At 36.4% G+C, this 18,840-nt stretch overlaps 1 protein-coding gene and 1 pseudogene across 2 annotated transcripts in view; one reads left to right on the forward strand and one right to left on the reverse strand.

Annotated features, from left to right (window-relative positions):
* Lrrc7 (leucine rich repeat containing 7) overlaps window positions 1-10,327 on the forward strand; it is a 420,763-nt gene extending 410,436 nt beyond the window's left edge. For both annotated transcript variants that reach the window (XM_077791099.1, XM_077791100.1), the window contains one exon: window positions 10,220-10,327. In XM_077791099.1, coding sequence (XP_077647225.1) covers window positions 10,220-10,327 — 108 coding nt within the window. The remainder of the gene's footprint in view (window positions 1-10,219) is intronic.
* Window positions 2,810-3,369, reverse strand: LOC113197372 (transcription factor BTF3-like; annotated as a pseudogene).
* Window positions 10,328-18,840: the final 8,513 nt, after the last annotated feature.

Raw genomic sequence — 18,840 nt, forward strand, 5'->3', positions numbered from 1 at the left:
AGCTCCCTGGTATGGAGGGAACAGAGGAAAACAAGTTTCTGCCTCTGGACTTAACAAAGGACGAAGGAATAAGCTGGAGGAAGCCTGAAGGCCAGACTGGCCCTGGGCACACAGGAGAGGGTAAAAGACTCACTCCAGAAAGAGTATGGAGCACAGAAGAGAGAATACCAGGCAGAAAGACCCCACGGTCACAGGTTAGAGTCGTGAAGAAAGGAAGCCTTGGAATTTAAGAATGTTTCCCATGGAGTTGGAGAATTCAAACAGGGAGGAGTTGGAGTGAGGGAGGTGATGGGGGTAGAGGAGATGGCAAGATACAGCTTCCAGCCTCAGAATATGAGAAGTAAGTTCAGACTGAAGTCTAAATGAAATGTCTGTGGATGGCCAGGTCTGTTGCACACAGTTACATCTGAATATAGCCACTGAATCAAACAAACTTTCCTTGTCTGAATGAAAGGTCTATGGCTCTGTGTCTGTTAATAAGTAGAAGGTGTGATCAGGCACTGACAGCATTCTTTTAGGCAAAGTTCATTTATTCAATAGCCCCATCTGTGAAAAACAAACATGTAAACTGGACATCAAATTGCTTCTGAGGACCCCTAGTTATTGTGACTCAGCCCGTGGCTTTCTCCCATAGTGTCAGTGTTCATAGTTATCACCATGACTCTCCAAGAAAGGGTGAGAGTATATCCATTTTTCTGAATTTTAAAAAATTACTCCAAAAAAAAACCCTGCAAGAATAGTGAGAAATATTTTTTATGGTTAAAATGAAGTGTTGTGCCCTTAAAGAAATAAACTGAGAGTATTTAAGAATCCCCCTAAAGGTTTTCCAACAATACTAAATAAGTTAGGCATTTCTATAGTTTATTTGGTGGTTGAAAATCAAAATTCTGGTGTTCTTAGGGAAAAGGGATAATAGTCATGTAACTAGTAGTGTTCAGAAAAATTATTGTATATGATGATATAATACTTGGGAGAATAAGATTTCTTTTAAAAAATTACAGTTTGGAGCCAGGTGCCGTGGTACATACCTATAATCCCAGTGGCTGGGGAGGCTGAGGCACAAGTTCAAAGACAGCCTCAACAGACTCAAGATGCTAAGCAACTTATGAGATCCTGTCTCTAAATAAAATACAAAATAGGGCTGGGGATGTGACACAGTGGCCAAGTGCCCCTGAGTTCAATCCCCAATACCCCTAAAAAATTAAAATTAAAATTGAAAAATACAGGTTGGTTATAAGACAACTAAAAATAGGGGGCACATGCCAATAATCCCAGTGGCTCCAGAGACTAAATCAGGAGATCATGAGTTCAAAGCCAGCCTCAGAAAAAGCAAGGTGATAAGCAATTCAGTGAGATCCTATCTCTAAATAAAATACAAAATAGGGCTGGGGATGTGGCTTAGTGGTCAAGTGCCCCTGAGTTCAATCCCCTGTACTCAAAAAAGAAAAAAAAAAAAAACAGGTTTTTAAAAAAATGTGTGATAAACTCTGTATATACATACCAGAGTTTCACTATGTATTATTATTATCTGTTTAGTTTTGTTCATAATATTTAAAGTTGTACCACAGATATCTATTTCAAAAATTGAGAAAATACTTTTTGAAAATAAAAAAATAGTATTTTAAAAGTAAAATTTGAAAACAAATAAAGACAAGTCAAGCCCATTAGGCTGTTCTAACCTCCATAGCTGGCTAATGTGAAATATAATGATAATTAAGAATCCTTACTCTGTCATCTAACTCAAACAACCTTGCAAGGTGTCTGTTGTTGACAGATGTTAAATAACTTATTGAGCTCATTCCATTATACCATACTGATTCTCTAGAGCAAATTTTACTGATTGATTTGTTTATTTGCTTATTTGGAAAATATCCATCAAATGCCCACTCTGTAAAAAATATTGTGCCAAGTGGTATAAACAACACAACAGAGAAGGTAACTATATTGCTGCTTTTACACGGTCTAATCTAGGAAGCTGATGCACCCAAATTATGTAGAGCAGAAAATGGAGGAAGACAAGAAAGAGTCAAATATTGATGTATGAGGAACTATGTAATGTTTTGAACGACCAACAATTAAAAAAAAAAAAAGAGTCAAATATTAAACATTTAATAAAATGAACCCAGCCCAATTGGTCCTGTTCTATTTTATTTCACTTCTTTGCACTGCTGGGGGTTAAACCCAGAGTCTCACATATGCTAGGCAGATGCTATAACACTGAGCTATATCACAGGTTCCTAGTTGCCTTTTAAGAGCAAGCTATCCAGCAAAACAGAAACCAGCCTGACTCCAAAGAGCACCCTGAAAGTGAGGGTTGATTTTCAGGTTATTCTTTTCATGGTAAAAGGAATAGAGTGTAGCTTCTTGGAAATTGCCTTGTAAATCAAAGTAGGAAATTAATTTGCCAGAGACACATGTGACTTCTTTGACAAGAAAACAGGCATTCTCAGATCAGAGCAGATAAGTAAGTTTCTTCAGAAACACTATTTATTAGCAGTTCTTCACCCAAGTTTCTACACAAATAATTCCCAGAGCCTTCAGTTAAGTCTACTCTACTTTTTTTTTCCTGAACTTTATTAACCTTCGTTTCAAACTTTATTCCCAATCTTCTTCAGCTTAATTAGCTTCAAAAAATAAATTGTGTACAAGCAAAAATTGAAAAGAGCTTCAGTGTCCAAGGGGCTTGGTCTTAAAAACAGTAGAGATCTAGATTTTTATCAGATGCATAAACAAAACAATTTTAAAAAGCAGTCATAATATAAAATAGCAGTAACTTCTTCAAGTTTATTGTCTTCAGAAGTTGATCAGTTCAGTTTGCCTCATTCTTAGAAGGCTCATCACAATTCTCCATAAGATTTGGAACTTTGCCAGGCACCGTGGCACACGCCTAATCCCAGCGACTGGGGAGGGTGAGGCAGGAGGATCGAGAATTCAAAGCCAGCCTCAGCACAAGTGAGGTGCTAAGCAATTCAGTGAGACCCTGTCCTCTAACTGAAATACAAAATATGGCTTGGGATGTGGCCCAATGGCTGAATGCTCCTGAATGCAATCCCTGGTATATCCCCATCCCCCAAAAAAGTTCCCAAGTCCCTAAAAAAAAATTTCAAAAAAAAATGAAATTTTTTTCATCATCATCATCTTCTTTGGTAATAAGTGGTGCTTTTCCATCCACAGATTCTTGGGCAGAGCTTCAGCCAATCTCCTTAAACTAGTCAGACTGTCTGCACCAAGCTGGTTTAAGATGCTGGGTAGCATTTCTGTCTGTTGCTTTGTCTCAGCATGTCCTGTAATAGTGAAAGTGTTTGCTGCCAGAGATACCTTGACTTTAAGGTTGTTAAAGTGGATCACTGTTCCTTGGTTTGTAAACATATTCACCTCTTCAACACCAGAGATATTGTTTACCCCTAACTTCTTTAAGGAAAACTAAAGAATGACCCATCACATTCTTTCTGTGAGAAGTTTCTTTCCCACCAATATGCACTTGTGCCTGCAGTTTGGCGAGTTTTTCTTGGTTTATGATAGTTTCTTTCATCTTGTCAGAGCAGAAATGGACTGCACCAGGGACTAGGATTGGCGCTCAAGGGGTCTCAGGCAGACCAGTTTGGTGTATACCAAGTCTATTCTATCTTGCCATGTCTCTTTTGAGCCTGAATTCAGATATTCAAGCTGTAGTACATGTGTCCACTTTGTTATGTTTTGTAAAAATTTGTTTTTCTACCAAAAAAAAAAATCAAGACTTCAAATTTTCTCACATTTACAAAGAGTAATGTAAATTTTTTATGAGAACTATCTGAGAAGTAAAGGTCTATATTTCAGATTTTTGATAGAAAGTTTTATAAATGACTTGGCATAGAGTCAACGTGTATTGATTATGCAGTATGTTCTATCTTAAATATATTCCAGTATTTAATGAGAGTATTCATTCTATCACCTGAAAATTCTAAAATGGGAATTAACTCCAGGTTGTCATGAGAAGCACAGTTATAAATATCTAAGATTCCTACTGTGTCTCATAATAGCTGGCTGTCAAGATTGAATAGCATGAAGTCTTACCCTTATAGCTATAGTTCAATTGCTTTATTTTTTAGTTTTCCCTCATCCCAAGAACTGCAGGCATTCAAAGTATATATGTAATATACAAAATATATGTGTACTGGTTCTTTAAATGTCTGTCCCTTGAGGATGAGTTTAAATCAATCAAAAATCCCATGCCCGGGTCTCTAATCTGATTTTCCTTTTGTAGTCTAAAATGATTTGTCTTGTCCTTGCTGTTGGATAATCCCATCAGAAAGGGGCGAGGCTTTTCCAAGCCTAGTTTTTAAATTTAGATCTTTGGCTAAGAATACAACAGAATTCCTGTGAGAATTACAGCCTCATCTGGAAAGTTTCTGCAGTATAACCATCCATAATTTATCCATTTAACAAAACATTTACCAGAAGGAAATTGGAGATAAATCCAGAAAGGAACAAGAGGAAGAAATCCAGAAACTAAGTGTGTTTTACAGTAAATTGACAAGCTATAATTGCAAAGCTGGAATTGCAAATAATGTTTTCCATTAACCCTCAGATTTTTTACATCTAAATCATGAAAAAGGGAAAGTAAAAATATTTTGTGGCACAAAAGATGTCAAATAGATGTGAAATAGGAGGGATATCTTTTGGAAGCAAAGTAAAGATTACAATAAAATGTTCCTTCATACTTTCAAATCATCTAAGGCTAGAAAACCGATTAATTACACATTCTTGAAACATAACATTTTCAGAATATCTTTTCATTTCCTAGATTGTTTTCTCATTAACTTCATTGAAACTTAATAAGCCAGTCATTTGTTTCTCATTTTTCACAAGAATGCAATTTCCTCAAGATTGCACACATTTTATTTGAATCTGATAGTGTGCTTATATAAAGCATATATGTATCCAAATGAGGAAACATTTTAAATTTTCATTAAGCTAGAATTTATTCTTCATATTATCTTTTGCATTTATATTGTGCATATATTCAAAATGCTATATGTATAAATATATCATATGCATTTATTTTTCAAAGCATCATTGAATTTATACTCTGCAATTGATATTGTATAGTACTAGCCTTTATTTCCTCAGCCTCTTCTATTCATATACACATACCAGCCACAAAAAAATTCCTCTAGTTAAAAGATTGAGATTCATGCCAGTTCCATGGCACATATCTATAATTCCAGCTACTCAGGAGGCTAAAGCAAGAGGATTTCAAATTCAAAATCAACCTGAGCAACTTAGTGAGACGTAGGGTCAAAATAAAATAATTTTTAAAACTGGGATGTACCTCAATGGTAGGTCATCCTGGGTTCTATCCACAGTAATGAAAAAAATATTTTTTTTCTTAATTTTATTTGGAAAAGCCCTACAAATACAGTAACATGATCCTTTGATTCCTATCTGAACTATTCAAGACATAAACCAGATAGCCATTTTCATAGTAACAAATATAAGTTCTTTTTGCTTTTTTGTCCTACAGATGAAAGAAGAAGATTCTTTAGAGCTAAGGTTCTGTCATCTCTTCCACTCAAACCCTTTTTCCAGGCTCTTCTGTCATTGCTGTCCCTGGTAACAGGCATAACACAATGCCGCTTATCAAGAAATAATTAAATTACTACTAAAAAGTGAATTTATTGGGCTGGGGTTGGTATTGGCTTAGTGGTAGAGTGTTTGCCTAGCATGTGCAGTGGGTTTGATCCTCAGCACCATGTGTAAATAAATGAATAAAATAAAGGTCCATCAACAACTAAAAAAAAAAGCATTAAAAAACAGTGAATTTATTTAACAAACCTACAATAAGAATTGCAATCTTGCAACATCCAAAGAAACAAATTGTACCAAGATCCAGAGAGTTGACAACTGTGTCATAAATTCCCACCTATCCACCTGCTGTTATCTTGGATGTTTCCTGTGATCACTCTGATCCTAACATTTGCATCTATCAAAAAATTAGGGTTTTATCTAAGCAAAAAAAAAAAAAAGAAAAATATAGTAGTTCTGATATTTTTAACTTCTGTTCTTATGGCTTAATAAAAGTCTTATTTTTTTAAACTCTATGTAGTGGTAGTGAAGTAACATTAATAGTATTAGCTTTTCTTGATTGCTTTATCATGTGCCAGGCCCCATCCTAAGCACTTGACATATATTAACTCGTTTGATCTTTTGTAAACTTTCTAAACTAACTCAGAGTCTTTCTGGTATTTTGGAGCCATTCCCAGACAGTCCCTGGTTGTATTCTTTTAAACAGGCCTCTTGAGGTTCACCAACCCTCTAATTTTAAATCAAAACATGTCTGGGGACTGGAATTACAGAGAGCACCCTAGTGTTCGTTTGACTGGGGATCTAATTCACCAACGTGCTTCTTGCCTTCTGGGTGGTCGACACTATTTATGTGTTTTTGGGGCTCTGACTCTAGTTTGTATGTAGTAAGTGCAAAAGCCAAAAGCTGGTGTTTTCAAGCTGTTCTCAGAGCTAAGTTATGAAGGGATCTGTTGTCCCCGAGTCAGCCTGGATTGTGGTTCTCAACATCGTGAAGTTTGGTTTATCAGAACCAGATCCGGAGTTGAGCCCAGAATTAATTCAGCTTTTCTCTGCTTATTTGTCTGTGCTGTGAAAAATTGTGCTAACTGGTGGCACTAGAAAATGTTTGGTTCTCTTGGATTTTCTATTCCTCTATGAGCATACTACTTGGTCCCTCTTCAGGATGACCCTTCCCAGGTCTCCTCATGCTTGGGTCTCTTAGGAACTCAGGGTTTCCTGGCCTCTGGGCTCAGTGTGTGGATATCATGAGGGTTTTCTCTGCTCTTTAATTTGGTTCTCAGGCTAAAGCCAGCTTCTGCCACCCTCTGATAGGAAGTAACAGGCCCTGTCCCCTTTTCTACCTCACTTCAAGCAGATTTACATAGATATCCCCAAAATTAGCAGCAAACACTGTCTTCTATTTCTGCTCTACATTTCCAAAACTTGAACTCCATCCTGTTCCTGCAGTTGGATTTTTCTGGTAAATCACAGTGTTCCATGTGGGATCAGCCTGCTGTAAAACCTCACCTCTGGTGTTACTGGGACCACTCTGACCTGCTTCCTGGACTCCACTCTCCTGTTTCCAAATGGATGATCAGTAGTTCCCTTGTCTCTATTGCCAGAAAACTCCACTTGTCCTCTTATCCTCGTTTCTCCAAGGTTTCTATTTTCAGTTACTAGCATCACAGTTTGATTCTTAATTGTTTCTTATACCCTTGTCTAATCAGGAGCAAAATTGTAGATTTTTCTTATTAGAAGTTTTCTTCTTTCTCATCTGTTCTCTCACAAGTTTTTTGGCATTGCCCCAGCAGACATTCAGACTTGGTTCTTGACGTTCAGAAAAGAAAGCTCCCATATGGCCACCACAACCCAATTAAGCCAGAGATGAAACTACAAGAAGGAGAGATTCAGCATTTTCTGTAGCTTTCAATTCAGGACTAAAGGTTATCTCTATCAGTCTTTTTGAAATAAGTGAAATTACACCTGATAAGAATCAGAATGAGGATAGTAGGTTTGCAACCACAATAAAGCACAGAATTCCAGGAGAAGATGGAGCCACAATGCTGAAGGAGGAAATGTTGAACATTTTATCATGGCAAGTGAATTGTCAGTTCAGATCACATGAAATGACCATGCTCTGATTAGTTTGGTGAATGATTGGGAGAAATAATAAGAAGGAATAAAAATTAGAGCATAAAAGTATGAAGTCCTAACCCACTCCCTGAGCTATGTGGCTTCAGACAAGCGGCTTAGTGTCTAGGGTAGGCCTTTCATTTAAAAAGGCATCTTGTATATTATTTTCAGTTGTGCCTATGGCTTGCTTCCCCTGCTGAACAGCCACCCTTTACCTAGGAACCTCCGTGTTCATCTGTTCCTGAGTTTCTGCCCAGAGTCTACTGTAATACCTTGGACAGTCAGCACACAACAGACACTTTTTGTTGAAAAAATAATCATACTCAAAGTGGACCAAATTTCTTTGAAGATCTTTCAATAAAGGAATAGTTCAAAATTAGATGGGCATGGTAGCACACACCTGTAATCCCAGGGGCTTGGGAGGTTGAGACAGGAGAATCACGAGTTCAAGGCCAGCCTCAGCAATGGTGAGGTGCTAAGCAACTCAGTGAGACCCTGTCTCTAAATTAAAAAAAAAAAAAATAGAGCTGGGATATGACTCAGTGGTCGAGTGCCCCTGGGTTCACTCCCCCATACTAAAAAAAGAATAGTTCACAATTAATAACTATGATTAATTGGCTAAGTTTTGCATCACTCATGCCCTTAATGCTAATACTATTGTCTATTTTTAGCATTGATATTATATCAGGTCTAAGACTGAGGCAAATACCATGGCTTCCAAATCCTAGCAAATTCCTCATCTCTGAAACTCTGAAATATTTAAATTTCAGGCAATTCTCTGAAAACTCTCAGTGGGCTTTTAATTCATTGCTGTTCTCGGTTTGGGGCTGCAGGTAGAGGAATCAGAGCCTTCACAAGTGTATTATTAAGTTTTAACATACAAGAACTTCATTAGTAAAGTTAAATTTTAATTTCACAATTAAGTATACATTTGGGGAAAATTAAAGACACTAAGTTAGTGTACCCATTACAGCTATACTTTAGTCTGATTTTTTTCAAAATGAACAAACTATATTATATATAACTATAATGCTTTAATAAAAATTAGTTTAATATATATGTGTATATATTTCATGCAAGTTTGCTATTTTTCTGATGTCAGAAACAGGATAAGAGTAGAAAGAAGAATGTACCATTAGCTCTGTTTTATATTCGCTGTTACCATCTAACCACAAATAATATGAAATGAAACTTCATTCTGATTTTTATATAATTTAAATCAAGAAATTTGAACTGTGTAACATACCCCAAATTCTACTCAGTTACTGTCTCGTGCCACTGGAAACAGCTAATGCCCACTTCATTAACATTTTCATTAAATTATTAAACAATGCCTAGGGTTTTGCTAATGCAAAACAAATTTATGCTATATGGATTTCCAAGGGTTTACATTTTGTTTCCTAGTATTTTCCTTATTGTTTAGACATAATGTAGTTTAAAACATGCAAATTTTAGAACCTTCTTTATCACATCATTGTCTAGTCAATTTTAAAAACTACTGAAAAAGTATTATGTATCAGATGATTTTCCTCTAAATTATGAAGACTATACAGTTTGCTGGAGATGTAATGCTATTTGAAATTTTAAAAACTAAAGGCAGGGGCTGGGGATGTGACTCAAGCGGTAGTGTGTTCGCCTGGCATTCACGGGGCTCTGGGTTCGATCCTCAGCACCACATAAAAATTTTAAAAAGTAAAGATGTTATGTCCACCGAAAACTAAAAAATAAATATTAAAAAATTATCTCTCTCTCTCTTTCTCTCTCTCTCTCTCAAAAAAACAAAACTAAAGGCAGTGAAACATTTAAGTGATTGGTTATTTGTAATATTAATCATGTTTTTAAAAAGCATACAAAGAGTAAGTAAAATAACAAAGGCACCGTATGCCTAAAATAAGTGTCAGTCCACTGAAGATTGAAAAAGTCAACCAATAGGCAATGGCCATGTGGATACTCCCAATCCATCTCAACTAGGCTACTCTGTAAACAATTCTAGAACAACACACAGACTGAACTACTGTACCACAAACCTGTTTTTCATTAATATATCTTCCTTCCTTCCTTCCTTCCTTCCTTCCTTCCTTCCTTCCTTCCTTCCCAGGGATTGAACTCAGGGGCATTTAACCACTGAGCCACATCCCATGCCCATTTTTTTTGTATTTTATTTAGAGACAGGGTTTCACTGAGTTGCTTAGCACCTCAGTTTTGCTGAGGCTGGATTTGAACTCGTGATCCTACTGTCTCAGCCTCCCGAACCACTGGGATTACAGATGTGCACCACTACACTGGACAGCAACGTATCTTTATGATCAACACAGTGGCAAACACATACTAGAGATTGGATAAACACTAGTGGAATTAATAAATTGGATTAAGTCTGGATAAATTGGATAAAGTTACTTCCATAGATGCTATTTCACTGTGAATCTTAAAACTGGTATCTTTTTGTTGCTCAGTGCTCCCTTGGATCATATGATTAGAAACAATGATACAATGATAAGCAAGTATTTTGCATTGATTGTCTTGTTTTATTTTGCATTTGCAGGCAAATGGACACAGTTTTGTACATATGGAACATGAAAAGGCTGTATTACTACTGAAGAGTTTCCAGAACACAGTAGACCTAGTTATTCAACGTGAGCTTACTGTCTAAATATTTTCTATAAATAGTGAAGATATGTCTAGCCAGACCTAATGTTCAAAAAGAAATTTATACATAGAAACAAATTTTGCCAATTGCTGGACCAATGGCAAACATTAGTGCCAAATGTATAATACTATATGTTAGCACTGATCATCCTTAAAAATGTTAACTCTACAAATATGATGTTCATGTGGTTATGTATTAGTTCTAACTGTCAGCCTCTGGCTGTGCATTGGTGCAGTTTTGTTTTTCTTTTTGTTTTTTTTAATCAAATAAGTTTCTTCTCAAAGTGGATTTCATATAATTTCAGAGCACGGAAGCACACACAGCTCTTTATGAATTCTGCTCTCCATCAGAAACACTGCCTCAAAGTTGTATATGCCTTTATATAGAAAATACGAACATAAAGAATTATAATTCCCATAAAATATTTCTAGCACAAGGTATATGTTGGCATATATACAAAAAGAATATAGAGAAAAACAATATTTTCATAAACTAAACATCTCGGATTGAGAAAGAAATATATCTTAAAATAAGACTTTACTATATTGAATCTTTTTCAATAAAAATTCATGATAATGCCTTATGAAAGTAACTGTACATATGGTATAAAGTGTTTATATTTGGTTCCATATTCATTTACTAAATTCTCATAACACAGAGTGAAATATTTCATAAATTCTCCATTTATCACTGGGACCTGAATAAAAATAGGAAAAACTAATTTGTTCAATGCCTTTAGCTAACGACAATACATGCAAAGTTAAAAAACAGACTAAAGGTCATTGTAGATAAGTCTTTTTCACCAAAAATTTAAGCAGTGAATGATGGGTGGCAGGAAAGGTATTGATTTCTTTCTTTCCAGTTTATGTTGATTATAAACTGTAGCCCCTGTGATTTCTTTACTTGTAAATGTGGAATTTATTTGTGTGCTGCTTTATTTTAATTTGCTACTTTTAAATCATTTAAAATGAGTTTGGGGAATTGATAAAATTTATCATTAAGAAAGACTTGTTAGAAAGTTAATGTTGGGTGATTTTAAAACTTTGGCATTAAATATGAAACTTCAAATATAATTTCTCAGAGCTGTAGTCTACCTGTATTAATTTTAATGCTGTTTTGTGGACAGAAATAGATAAAATACTTTTTTCCTCAAAGAATGTATCAAGGTATATTAAATTATGAATATGCTCTCTCTAGAGAGTGATATAAGCATAGTTAATATAGAATTATTTACTTTTACATTGGAACTGTTTTCCTCTATAAGATCAAAAGTCATCTTATAATCCTTTATAATATTTATTTTTGTTAATTATTAATTTGATTAAAATATGAATTTGAAAATTTAGAATAATTTCCAAGAATTGGTTATATGTGTTCTCTCTCATATTTCTACATAGCTCTTTATAGATATATAATGAATTTACTTCACATGCTATCGATTCAAGTATTCTATTGGGATTTTACAATAGAATTACATATTGATGTCATGAGAGCTCTGAGAATAATATTTGTAAGTTAACTGTTTTATGGGGACACTGAAAATATTGTATTTTTGTAGGGTCTATTAAAATGAGTGTCACTTATTAGAAGTGCAGTGGTATTTTTTTGGCGTAGAACTTGTCACTTGATGGCAAATTATAGTTAATTTTATAGATGGTGCACTAATTTTGATGTTGCTTTATGTCAGGTGACATGATTCCAAAATTTTATAGGGTTTGACAATTAGCTGATTCAATGATTGGCTTATTTGGTGTATTTCCCAGAAGTAACTTTAAATGCATTTTAAAATATTGAGTTTTCAATGAGAAAATTCTTTCAGAGCCTGATTCTATTTGTTAAAACTCATGCCACAACCACTGTATCCAAATACTGTAGGATAATCATCATTCGTCAAGATCAAGATCCCCTTCTGGCCACCCCAGGATCACTTACAGGAAAACAAACTCAGGAGTGTAGTTTTGTGTCAAGGAAACATCTCAAATTGTTCCAACAGTGCTGTTTAATCTTTAGTGGGAGAGGCAGGAGGAGAGCCCAGTGTGGGACTTCCCCAAGTCTTTTTCTTACATTAGGTTTCAACATCAATCCCAAGGCATCAGGAGATGCTTCTGAGACGCTCAGCTGAGAGGATCAAGATCCTAGTAAACACCTGTGCCACTCCTGATGTGACAACATTATCTTAGGCCAATGCTTTAATACTTCCTGTTCCACAGTTCAGAAATGAGGAAAAGAGAAAAGGGACCCCCTGACCAACTGGAAAAGAAATCTGATGCCAGAACACCTCATTGTCAGTTGTACTACCATGCTGCATGCAGAGAACAGGCAGGTAATAATGAAAAGGGGATTTTTTTTTTTTAGTTGACTGAATAATCACATAAGGAAAAAAACATCCAATTAATCAATTGATAGGGAACCAAAACCAATAAGTCATTGATTTTTAAGTATCAACTTCTTTTTAATAACTGGCTTGCTGCCTGAAACTTAGAATCTAATTTGGGTTAACAACAATAAAATTCAAGGGTGTGCCTTTAAAAGAAGAAAAATCAACAACAAAAAGGAGTGGAATTCATAATGGCCCTTCTTGATTTTTTTTTTTACTGATGTTTCTCTGCTGAGGAAGCTGTTTCTATGTGACAGATCAGTAAGATGTAATGGAGGGAACTGAAAAAGATTAGAGGTGGAAAGAACAAATGGTGAAAGTTATTAGCAGAATTGTCACAGAGTTTGCAAGACAAAAGGCATTGGTAGATGATTTTAAAAATAGTACATTGTCATAAAAGCTTTCTTAGGATAATTCCAGCCCTCTAGATAACACAAGTTGCCTAAACACACAATAATTTCAAAATGGTTAGTGTATTTTGACAAAGAATACCCAAAGTCAGTATGACACACAAGTATTTGCATTGTGCTAATTTGTTGCTATTTGAAGCCCATGGAAAATATGTATCCCAGTGACTTGGAAATGTAATATATAGAGTTCAAACTATCTGTATTGTTTCTGCACTTTACCTTGGATTACCACCATCAAGATGGAAAACAGCTTTGAAGAGGGGGTGACAAGCTAATATTAATCTGTTTTTAATCTTAAAGGTGATTGTACACATATTACTACTATAATTGTTTATTTTAAGATAGGACTAAAATACCTTTTACTATGTGAGGTAAAGTAAGAAAAGATTCAGAGGCAAGAAAATGTTGAATTTAGGTTTATGTATTCAAACATTACATTAAAAATATCTGAATTTGCCATAATGATTGGATAAAAAAAAACAGAAAAACTTTACTTTTAATCATAAAATTTATTTAATATTTCTACCACGATTTAAATCTTTGAAAAATGCAGTGTACTTACCAATTTGTCTTTCCAGTGACTTTTAATGATATCCTTGATCAATTTCTGCTCCTGGTTGGCACACAAATCAAGAATACCTATTCTGATAAATATACTCTTATCAAGAGACAAGGATACAATATTACCAGATAAAAATCCACATTGGTATAAAAAGTTGTCAGTTCAGTCAGACAACACATTTGACCAAATAGCAGGTTAATTGAAATGCTAGATGAGCAAAAAGTAAAAAAGTTGTGCAGATAATGAAATCCAATAAGTTAAAAGGGTGGGTCTTTATCTAGCATAGGAAAAGCAGGGCTGAGTTCCCAGTAGAGTGTCTCTCACAGAAATGCTGACTTTCTGAGCTTAATAAAATGTTCAAAAACTTGAGTTAGTGATGTGCCCTCTCTTATGATTGTAGCTACCTGATCAACTGGGAACTGGGGAGAAAGTTCCAGACTCAAGATCACATACATAAACTTTTTTCCATTAGTAACACAAGTGCTTCCGATGAATAAAAGCATCTCGCTTTGGCTTAGAAGTTTTCCCCATCATTCAACAAGACTATAACCCAAAAATACATTATAGAAAGAAAATAGAATGTGGAACCAGGCATGGTGGCATAGGCCTCTAATCTCAGTGACTCAAGAGGCTGAAGCAGGAGAATTGCAAATTCAAGTTCAGCCTAAGGAACTTAGCAAAACCCTGTCTCAAAATAAAAAAATAAAAAGGTCTGGAGATGTAGCTCAGTGGTAGAATGCCCCTGGGTTCAATCCCTAGTACCACAAAGAAAAAAAAAAGTAGAATGTGGCTGTAGAAAAATGGATGTATACTATGGAAATCATGTGGGTTAATATTATAGGAGACCCAGCTCTCCCATGCATCCTTTTTAACTCCATTTTGACCTGAACTACTCAGAGTGGGTATTTTCCAAGACACCCCACTGTACAAAACTAAGGCAGGTGCAATCGAGTTTTCCAGTTATATCCTGAAACATCTAGGGGCATTTCTGTTTCTAGATGCAAAACTGACCTCTCTTCATTGCTGCTGTTGCCACTGTAGATCCATCCCTCCAACCTCATGCTGCTCAAAGGAAGTGGTGTGCTGTTCTCTTGCTGAAGCAAGCATAAGTGGCCCCTGTAGAGCTCCAGCTGTTCAGAGACCCTTGAGCATCAGCTGACAGCTTCAGCTCCCAGTTTGGAAGGAATTGTCTTAGGTGATCATGGAACCTGGAGAAGTGACAGTAACCAAGGCCCAAAGGTGGGGCACTTACTGAGTCACTGACAACCACATTGCAAAGCTTACAGGCAAGGGTGAGGGTGGGCACTGCCTTAATAGAACTGTTCCCATTTTTATTATTTAGTTTTTCATTTATCTTTTTTTAAATGTTGGAGTTTGCCAGATTAAGAGACTTTCTCTGAGCTTTCTAAAATAAAATTCATAAACTTATTCTATGTTGAGAGCCCCAAAAGGTCTGTCCTGTGGACCTCTGCCTTCAAGCAGGCACTCAGGGAGCAAGAGGCCAGAAATGAACTACTCAGAAACAGTAAGTGAACAACATTCATTTAGCTGGCAGCTTGTCACTGCCCCAGGCCCCTCTCCTCACCTTTCACTCCATCTGCAGAGAATGGTTTGGAAAGTTTCCTGTAAGGGTTGAGAGTACAAGAAATTCTACTCAGAAAATTCAGAAAGTTCTGATACAATGAGGGGCAGAGGTTCACTCCAAGTTTTTATTAAACATCCTGCAGTGAAAACAGAGGACTGTTGAATTCCCCCGGCTTTTAACAGTGTGATTATCTTAAACTGCCCTGGTAGAAGCCAAAATAAGGAGAAATAACTGAGAGAAGGAAAATCACTTACTTGTTCCAACTTGAGAGGTGTTTCTTCAGTTGGCCAGGTTTCCTGGGTTACATTCTGTGCAGGACTCCAGCTTGCGGTCTGTGTAACAACATAGTGACAAGCAAGGTAAGAAATTGGCCTGGATAGCAGGCATGCACAGGGGTTAAAGGTGTCTACAGCTGTATTGATTTCTCCCCAAGCTGTCTGCAAAATGTTCCCTTTTTTGGCCTAATTTTGTTCACAGCAGCAACCAAAAGTCTAGAAGGTTGTAAACCTGAACAGCATTTATGTAGAAAGTATTAAAATCCCTTGATTCCTATTAGTATAGCATTAGAACCAGGACTGACCCAAAGAAAAGTCATGAGTCAAGTTTTCAAAAGTGAATTTATTTTTTTAATTCAAAAGTGAGATTTTTTAAAGCAGGCACAATTTCCTTTTCTCCTTAAAAAAAAAAAAAAAGAAAAGAAGAAGAAGAAGAAGAAGGCTGCTGTTTTTATTCTTTAAGGTTAATCTAATTTTTGATGGGTGTTGGGATTGGTGCTAAGAAGAAAACTTAAGTGACTCTTCCAAAATTTCCCTAGCTTTAAAAGTATTTTTCATTAGTGTTGTACAAGAGTGTTGCTTGTGATGATTTTTTTTTCCTTCCTTAAAGTTAAAAGATGAGTTAGCCTAACAGATAGCCAGGCATCTCTACACCTAGAGTTAAGTATCTGGTACAGGGACTTTTATTTTCATCAGCAAAACTTGTGTATTTTCTCCATGGGAAAATATTTTAGTGTAACTGAATCTCAGAAGCTTGAGGTGTGTCTTTCATAAATTTGAAACATTTGGAGACTTCATAGACGCAGATAACAAAAACATTAAATGCAATGATTATAAATATTATAAGTATCTGTTGAGCGTCAACTACCTATCAGGCACCACAAGGAAGATCATGTAGTCTCCTCATCCCAGGGACCTCACAAAATTCCAGACAGTACGTGACAATGCAGTGAGATCCTTTGTCCTTTGCCCTTAACTCATCTGTTGGCAAAGGAATTGGCACCTGTATCTAGTCAAATCTGAACGCAGTTGCTCCATGTGTAGCTGCCAGTAGGGCTCCCTACTGTGTCCTACTGCCTCTGGGAAGCCACCGTGAATGTTTGCAGGACTTAGGGAAACTGCATAGTGTGAATACCTTGTTGGACAAGGTAAATAGAAACCAGAATCCCTTTAGCATCTTGAAGAGAGGCCATAATTTTGTCAGTTTGTAAGCCCTAAAGAGGAAAGGGAACATAATGAGGAATGGTGCTCCTCTACCTGGCCCAGCGCCAATTGGGTCTGTGTGCCCTTTACATGATGGGAGGAGATGTGAGTCAATGCTTGGACAGACTGAGGTGTTGACTGAAAACATTCTTATATGTGCAATGCCTCTTGTGACCACTGCTTCCTGTAGGCAGACTCTCAACACAGTGGTCTAATGTTAGCATGAGCAGCTCAAGAATGCAGTGGGTTGAACCTTCATTCAGCTGGCTGCCTTTGAATTTAGGAGTTCACTTGTAGTTGTGAAAGAAAAATAAAGATAGAGTAGTTTGGAAGAAGGAATCCCCAACCCCTTTTAGCTCTGAAATGTAACTGCTGCCTCATGCTGCCTGATATAGAAAAGAAAATTCTCATTGCAAGATTTCCACCCAATCCCATGAAAATACTATTTGTATGAGGTTGGATCACACCTATCCATGTATCATAGACACCTATTCTTCCAAGAAAAGTTTGATCCTAGAATCTGAGTTATTTTCCCCTCATGCTATGTGTACTTAGTGTTTTAGACACAGAGATCCTTCCCCTTCCCTGTGCTTTTGCAGCTTCTGTCCCCACAAGTTTCTCTACAGGAAAGCCTTCCTGTCCTCGTTCCCTTTCTAATTTATCAAAGTCATATGCAGACTTCAGATCCAGCTTCAACAGCACTCCAAACATTAAGTCTTCCCTAGTCTTACTGGAAAGAATTATGCATTATGATACTTTGTTTATTTTGTAGTATCTTCACATTCTGCCTGAAATGACAGCTATTTTGGTATTTGTTTTTTCTCTCCTATCAACTGTAACCTCCTTGAGAGAGGATCAGACAATGTTTAACAGAGGCCTTCTGGAGAGAACTTTAGGAGGACACCTTTGCTTCTGCTAACCCTACATCCTAATGCTTGTCTTCGTGTCAGAAACACAGTAGATGCTCAATATATATTTGTGCACTGTTTAAATGGATGACAGGCCTCACCCATAAATGCATTTAATAAATATTGAATTAAAAAGGAAATTGATGTTCAATTTTCATCACCTTAAATCATGAACCTTGTATCTTCTCAGTTCATTCACCATTCCTAGTTTTGAAAAAAAAAAAAAAAAAACTCTTTTAATTTGATCTTCCTTCTCTCCTTGGCATTTCTTCTAAAAACTCTTAGGTCTTTTGTGATATATAAGAAATTATTTTTAATTTCCCTCTTATGTGTTCTAAGCACCTAACCCTGTCTAAAACATTTAAGAAGTGGCTTGTGTTCACTAAATTGGAGCATATCATATCTGTTCTTTGAATTTGTTTCATTTCTCTTCTGGGAAAAATTCATGCATATAGTTGTCAGAAATATCTTAGAGGAATGAATGCATGAGGCTGAACTCAGAAGGCCATGATTTTGGCATTTTAGAGATAATCAAACCCAGTTCCCTCATTTTACCAAGAGTCCCCAAGGCCCTGAAGACTATTAAACTAAGGAGGGGACAGTACATAGTTAAGTCTGGTTTTGCACCCTTTTTAACCATTCTTTGTACATTGCCACTTGGTATATTACTTTGACTAAGCTATTTTCACAAGTTGGAGGTGGGGAGAAGAGTATATGGAGTTTTGAAAGAAAAATAGGGGTAGGGTAGTTTGGAAGAAGGAATCCCTATTCCCTTTTAGCTCTGAAATTTAACTGCTTCCTCATGCTGCCTGTTACAGAGTAAAGAAGAGTAAAAAATTGTCTCTGCATAGGCCTTTGGCCACAGCTGAGCATGACAGTGTCTACACCCTGCATTTTAGCATCATTTCATGGATGGATCCCACCTCCTGTACCCGTATAGTGAAAATGTGATAAGTTCCAGGTAAATTTCTCAGGCGACTGCAAAAACTACAGAATTGCTGTGATTAGACCTGGGGGTTGCAGACTGGGTGGATCCATCCTAGTGGTAGAGCATTACTTAGCATGCCTGAGGCCCTGGGTTGAATCCCCAGCACCATTCCACCTTCCCCTCAAATTGGTATGATTGACTATTCAGATAGACCTTACACACACACACCCCCCAAAAAAACAAGATCATATTGATTAAACCATCTCCC

This window comes from Urocitellus parryii, chromosome 11, assembly GCF_045843805.1.
Source record: "Urocitellus parryii isolate mUroPar1 chromosome 11, mUroPar1.hap1, whole genome shotgun sequence".
NCBI lineage: Eukaryota > Metazoa > Chordata > Mammalia > Rodentia > Sciuridae > Urocitellus > Urocitellus parryii.